The sequence below is a fragment of the Morone saxatilis genome, unplaced genomic scaffold, assembly GCF_004916995.1.
Source record: "Morone saxatilis isolate NCDOM2014 unplaced genomic scaffold, NCSU_SB_2.0 Contig17, whole genome shotgun sequence".
Classification (NCBI taxonomy): Eukaryota; Metazoa; Chordata; class Actinopteri; family Moronidae; genus Morone; species Morone saxatilis.
The window spans coordinates 20060223-20066960 of record NW_023339729.1 but is presented as its reverse complement, the minus strand read 5'-3'; the positions used below and the strand labels follow the sequence as shown (position 1 = coordinate 20066960).

At 39.0% G+C, this 6738-nt stretch overlaps 1 protein-coding gene across 1 annotated transcript in view; it reads left to right on the top strand.

Annotated features, from left to right (window-relative positions):
• The first annotated feature begins 849 nt into the window (after positions 1 to 849).
• si:dkey-27h10.2 (cell wall protein DAN4) overlaps positions 850 to 6738 on the top strand; it is a 17400-nt gene continuing 11511 nt past the window's right edge. The window contains exons 1-7 of the mRNA XM_035659337.1: positions 850 to 976; positions 1506 to 1748; positions 1905 to 2003; positions 2694 to 2738; positions 2872 to 2951; positions 3374 to 3470; positions 3617 to 3703. Coding sequence (XP_035515230.1) covers positions 943 to 976; positions 1506 to 1748; positions 1905 to 2003; positions 2694 to 2738; positions 2872 to 2951; positions 3374 to 3470; positions 3617 to 3703 — 685 coding nt within the window. The 5' untranslated portion in view covers positions 850 to 942. The remainder of the gene's footprint in view (positions 977 to 1505; positions 1749 to 1904; positions 2004 to 2693; positions 2739 to 2871; positions 2952 to 3373; positions 3471 to 3616; positions 3704 to 6738) is intronic.

Below are 6738 nucleotides of genomic sequence, written 5' to 3'. Positions count from 1 at the left end.
AGTCTATAAAATCCCCCCAAAAATAGTGATGAATACTTGCCCATAGCCCCATGAGATGTATTCAAATGTCTCTCACCGTCCAAAATCGCAAAATATTGTGACAAAGAACAGAAGCTAAAACCAGTGGAGGTTTGTAATATTTGACTTATAAATGACAGTCAAAACAGTTGGTGATTCATTTTCTGTGGATCAACTACAACATTCAACATCAACAATATTTTCCTCAACCACCACAACACATACCCTGCTGTCCTCTTTTGCCTCAACAATATTATTATTGATCTTTATCGTTTAAAAAAACTGCAATAAAACCTGAAATCATGATTCCTATATTTACCTCATTTCTTTTACACTATATCAGACAAGAAATACATAAAGGTAAAGTTAAAGTTAGTCTATACCTTCAGCAAGAGAACAGGGCAACTGTCTTATCCCCATCTGGCGTCTTTCCCCATAGTCACAGCGACATCTAGTGAGCAGAAAATAGTACTGACAATAATGGTAAAATTGCACATAGTATCCCTATTTTGCAACAGCATCAGTTTCTCAAGAACAAGACATACAATTGGTAATTATGATGAACAATATTTGTGTCCCTCACAGGTGCGCACACAAATATGCTATGTTTGCAAAATCAATGACTAGAAGCATTTTGACAGTAACAATACACACCTGCTACCTCTTATTGTTCTGTAGTGAGAATTTGATGCAATGTACCAGCATGATGTTTCCTCCCACTGTTTAAGCAACACTGTTGTATGATGCATACTGCTGTGGTCAGGGGCGTTGATCCTCTTTTTTTTGGTTACTTTTTAAGCATGCAATGCTCAGAGGCATACAGGAAGAAAAGCAGCGTTTGAAAGCATCACCTCCGAGAGCTTCGACAATATATCTGGACATTGTAGCTTTTCCCACCTGCTGCTGCCATCAAACAAACTTACAATGACCTCGATCGGCCCCTCCTTCTTTATCCTGGGTGAGGCTCTTTATGTGTTTATGTGTTTTATGGACATGCACCAGATGATACTGTGTTCATCATTCATTTTATGACTAACCTAAGTGTTAGTCTTGTCTCGTTTTGATGTTGTTCTGTATGGGTTCAGGTAATTGATTGTTGATGGTAAAAAACAATGAAAATTCAATATAAATGCTTAATTTCATAATATCATAATCAGAGAGCCAAACATGGTCACACCTTACATACGGTTCTTACGTACAGCTGGTTCCCTTCGAGGTTTACAGTTAACAGAGCTGCTGTAAATCGTGTAGTTTGAGGATGCAGTGCGTGGTTGAGTCACAGATCAGAAAATGAATTAAGGTTAAATGTATCGTTTGTGATCAATTCTTTATTGTTTATATACACAGACACAAAGAAAAATGAAAACACAAAACAGGCCTTTGTTGAATCTGAACTTGATGATGAAAAAAGGTTTCTCAGCTTAAACTTTGGTCATTTTTGTGTTCACCTATTGGATCATTTTGAAAAGGCTGTTTTTTTCCCGCAGGTTTGGTGGTGGCTTCTGTCACAGCACAAGAGACATCAACATTCAATGGGTATTTCACAGCTCCAGAGGGCTTTAGCAACACATCCTCTCCTGAGGACAATATTCTTAATAATGCAACAACCTTCATGACCAACAGCACCAACACCACCACCGGTGCCAGCACGAGTATGCCCACTACCAGCAGTGCCATGAACATCACCAACACCAGCAGCACCATCCCACCTTCAACAATAAAGCCGACAGGTGACAGCTATTATCTGAACTATGTATTGGCTTATGGCTGTACCCATGTTGATTTCCAAAAAACATGTCTGTAGTTTATGTTCAGTCCATTTCTTTTCTGATTGTTACTCTCTTTATTATTATTTGCTTGTGGAATAAAATGCTTCTCTGATTCAGATGATGGAGGTTCTAAAGATGGCCAAACCTCCAAAAATACAACGCCCAAAATGCTCTCGGCTAGTACTTCTAAGACAACCACTAAAAAAAAGGACAAAAGTGAGTTGATGATCCTGATAAACAATATTCTACTATTTGATGTTCCCTTATTAGCTTGAGGATTTACATTAGCAAACACTGTGATACTGCTTGGTAAGTACAGACAGCTGCATAGCCTGGAATTGGTACTGTATAAATTAAACATGAGCATAGTTAGTTGCTGTACACACCAGCTTGTTAAATTGGTCTCTAGTCATGAATATTATTGATAATACTTTAAACCTGCAGTAATCAGTATTTTTATATACCAATATATATGATAATAAACAACGGATCGAAGGACTACCTACTATGAAAGGTGTGACTTACAGAGAATTGGAGTAAATTGCAGTGGACTTCATCCAGCGGACTCCAAATGAATGCAGATGTTGCTCTGTGTCTGTTGAAAGTGTAAATGGTCAACTGTTTGCTAACATGTTAGCCATTTCAGCCTTGATTTCAGGTGATAATGTCACTGTTTTCAGCTTGTTTTGCTGCCCCCTAGCTGCCAAAATAATCTGTTAATGCAGCTTTAAACCATTTGAGTATGTATTTGATAATGGGAGCCTGGAAGCACCTTTCCTTTATGACACTGACAGCTCATTAGCACGTTTATACTGGCATCCCAACTTCATATTCATTGTTTGATGACAGCTTTTTCCTCCTTTAAAATCTAAACATTTTCTTTTCTTACTTAAACTTTTCTTACAGCCACCACTGTTAAGCGTCCGTTGGCAACATCAGGCGACAGCACTGGTGAGTTACATTTAAATGTGCACATGATGACAAAAGATATAGATATAGATTTCTGTCTTTGTCTGGAGGCAGACTGCATAACCACAATGTGAGCAAATATCTTCATAAACATGAACTGCATTACCTCCTCCAGGCATTATCATCCTAGTTGTGATCGTGCTCGTAGCTTTTGGATTTGGTATTGCCTGCTTCTTGGCACGGAGGAGAGGAAGGGTAAGTAGAGTAGCCCTTTGCTTCCATTAACCAAACAAGCAATAGGTTTTGCGAAATATGCTTATTTGCTTTCTTTCCGTGAGTTGAAATTACAAGATTGATACTATTCTTGTGCCTGTTTTATATATGAAGCTATACCCATCAGCCTGTCAGCATAGCATAAAAACTGGAACAGTAAACCTATAGCCTATTAACACGTAGAGGGTTAATCAGTGAGCTTTAAAGTACACAGATGTTTTCACCTTTGGACAAAGCCAGGCTAGCTGTTTCCACCTATTTCCAGTCTTTATGCTAAGCTAAGCTAACCAGCTGCATGGCAGTACCTTCATATTTAGTGTACAGACATGAATGTGGTCCAAATGTCGAACCATTCCCCTAATGTTGTGACATTATGTGTGTGTCTGAATCTCCTCTTCCCACAGCGCTACTCTGTCGACTTTACTTCCAGACCGGATGAAGCCAACATCCCTCTCAGCACTGTGGAGCCTGAGATGCCTGTTGATAATGCTCCTGTGAATGGTCAGTCCGACACACCCACTTACATCAGCAGCAATGTTACAGAGAAGATGTGACAAAATAAAATAACCATACAAATCCAAAACGATTGTGCTGTTCTGTGGTTGCAGTCAGAAATACTATAATCCTGATCCACGTACACTTTTTAGGTCTGCAAACCTTTGAAAGTGCAGAAACTACTACAAAAGAGCCACAAGGACCAGAGGAAAAACCTGAAGTACAGGACGAGCCCAAAGGTAAGAACATATTGTGTCGTTCTATCGATGGAGCTCAGAGAAACAGAGCAGGATATTTGTTTGAGTTGTAGCAAATCAAGTTGTGAATTTAAAAATGTGTTGTGGGATCATTGTGCACTCTTTTCCTTCCTCTTTCTTAAGATCAGTTAAACAGAATAAAAGGAAGTACAGTTTGTGACAGCTCGCTACTTGGCAATACTGTGAGATAGATAGGCATCGCATATATAGACATTTTAAGCCAGAATAGAAAATGTGTTTTGCGCTACTACAGACATTGATTTGTAAGCCTAATACAAATATGAAGTAAAAGAATTAGATATTTACTATATGTCAAGCAAGTTTGTGAATTTATTGTGTGCGCAGTTGGTAATTTCATAAGAGGCTAATGTGAAATGTTGCAGAGCAGAATGACTCATACAGGGACTGAACAACAACTTGTACAAATGTATTTCGATCAGTTTGGACGGAAAATACTGACGTGTCTGTGACGTAAAGTGTATGCACAACTGACACACAGCACTTCTGTAGTTTGAGAGGAGATGGGATGAACGTGCAACCTGCAGTACCCATGGTTACCACTAGATGGGAATGAATCCCAAGTTTAAAAAAGGAATGCCTTATTCAGTTTTCCATAGCTGCTGACCCCTCATATCTCCTGCAGTAGTTGTTATTGCCATTTTGCCATATAGAAAGTGTTATTATGTATAATTTAAATCTCAATATAAAAAAACATAGTAAAGTCTTTGTCTTCATATGCAGCAAGTCAGAAAATAAGATAATAAAAATCCAGATATTGGGCAACAACACCAAAAATATTTGTGAATTCAGAGAATTTGTTCCTTTATAATGTCTTTGTTTTATGCAAAATGTTAAACATTTGGTGCCATACAGTGTAATAAGTGCTTATATTTGTCTTATTGCTTTGGCATTTGTCTGAGAATGAATGAAGTGTTCCTGTTTTACTTAAAGACGCCCTCCCAGGCCAAATTTGCAAGGTAAAAGACACAATTCATGTCTGGGCCTGTCTGTCTGCCCTGGGCTGCACTTTGTTTAAATGGACAGTGCTGATGGCCGCTTTGACAAGCAGCTACCTCTCAAATGGTTCTCTTCCTCTTATGGGAGGGAAATGTTGAAGCAAGAGCAGGTGAGCAACCAGATTCCGCTGGTTTCTCCAAAGTTAATCTTAATCAGCATCTATTAGAAATGTGTCATTAGACTTAACATAACCACAGGTTTGTTTAACACAACAGCCACAGCTTCAGCCACCCCTAACCCATGACCTCTCGGAAACACTCACACTTTGTGCCCTTCCCATGGGCCCTTTTATAAACCTTTTCTTTGTGTTGGCATACAATTAATGTGACTGTAATAAGGAGCAGCTCTAACATGGAGTGTCCTTTATCCTACAGCAAGTTGTTTTTACATCTAAAGTGAGAGTGACTTGTTGCCTTATGTGATGAGAAGGTTCTTTAAACCACAGAATGAGATAAGCATTAAGAGAAGTGTTACAGGAACACAAACATCCTTCCGCAAAATGGTAACTAAACTAACTTACAGCAACCATTGGCAACTAGTATAACGTCAGACGATTAGTACCCAGAAACATTTTTCTGTGACATTTTATACTAAATGATACAAAACAGTCAAAAGAGGCAAAATATATCAATGGTTAGTCAACTTATACCAGGATTGAGTGCCTCTTTGCATGTAGAAAATATTTCACCAAGTCTGATTGGTCACTTCCTGTGAGTTGAGTGCAGATATGTCTTCTCCTTTCTTGTCCTTTTCTAACTAATTGGGTTTATAATTTATATTTTCAAAGACATGGCCAAGAAGGCAAAACATGTCTGACAATAAAATGTAATGTTGTTGGCCAAATTAAATTGTATTAGCCCTGTGTTATCTGTTTGGAATGGGTTTCTATAAAAGAAAAATCCCACACAATTTGATAATTTGTGAATTATTCTCCTCTTCTTTGATGTGAAGATCGATACCACATCGATGTCATTAAAGTCCCAGCACACCAACACATGTGTTTTCAGTTATTCTGGCTGATTAGACCATCGCTCAGATTGATGTTGGGCAGGGTTATGATGGGGCTCACGTGGGGTCACCAGACCAATAAGAATGATAAAGGTGTAATCATTCACACACAGTAGAGTGCGGGAGATATTGATCAAACACCGTCTGTACACGCCCACACAGCCCTCAGAAGTGGTCTAATCAGCCAGAAAAAGTGAAATGACCTGTGTGGGTAGACTCGGGGTGTGCAGGGGCCTTTAAGAGTGGGCAAGCAATTACTCTAGTTTAGCATTAAGACCTGAAGCAGCTTGCTTATCTCTCTCCAAAGTTAAATACAACTGCCCCAAAGCTCACTAATTAACTTGTTATATCTTGTGTGTTTAGAGATGGAGGAGTGCTTGAAATAAACTAGTTTGTACAATGTGTCGTCACATCTGAAGGCAAAAGCCTTTATAATTGTTTCTTCGCAGGCTCACTCAAACACAGGGTGAAAAACATCACAAAGAGGGTCAAGACATGATATATGCTCAAAATATAGGCGTACCTGTGGAACATCTTTGGATAAGTTGAAACTCTGCTTCCTCTCTTCCTTCCACGCACCTTGCCAATCATTGTGGGATGTGGAAGTGATTGTTGGCTTGTCCGTTTCAGAAAGTTGGGAGGGTTCTCAGTCGTATACCCTAACTTCAGGGGGAAGTGGGGAAGGGATTTACACATAGTGAAGAAACAGCCATGCTAACTGTGGACAGCTCTGTGAGGCTGTATTTGCGCTAAATGCTAATGTTGGCGTGCTAACAGCCTCAGAATAATGATGCTAACATCCTGGTGTTTAGCAGGTGTAATGTTGACCTTGCTCACCATCTTGGTGTTAGCATACTAACATTTAGTAGTTAGCACTTAATTCAATTCAATTTAATCCAATTCAATTTTATTTGTATAGCGCCAATTCATAACAGAAGTTATCTCAGGGCACTTTTCAAATAGAGCAGGTCTAGACCAAACTCCTTATAGCA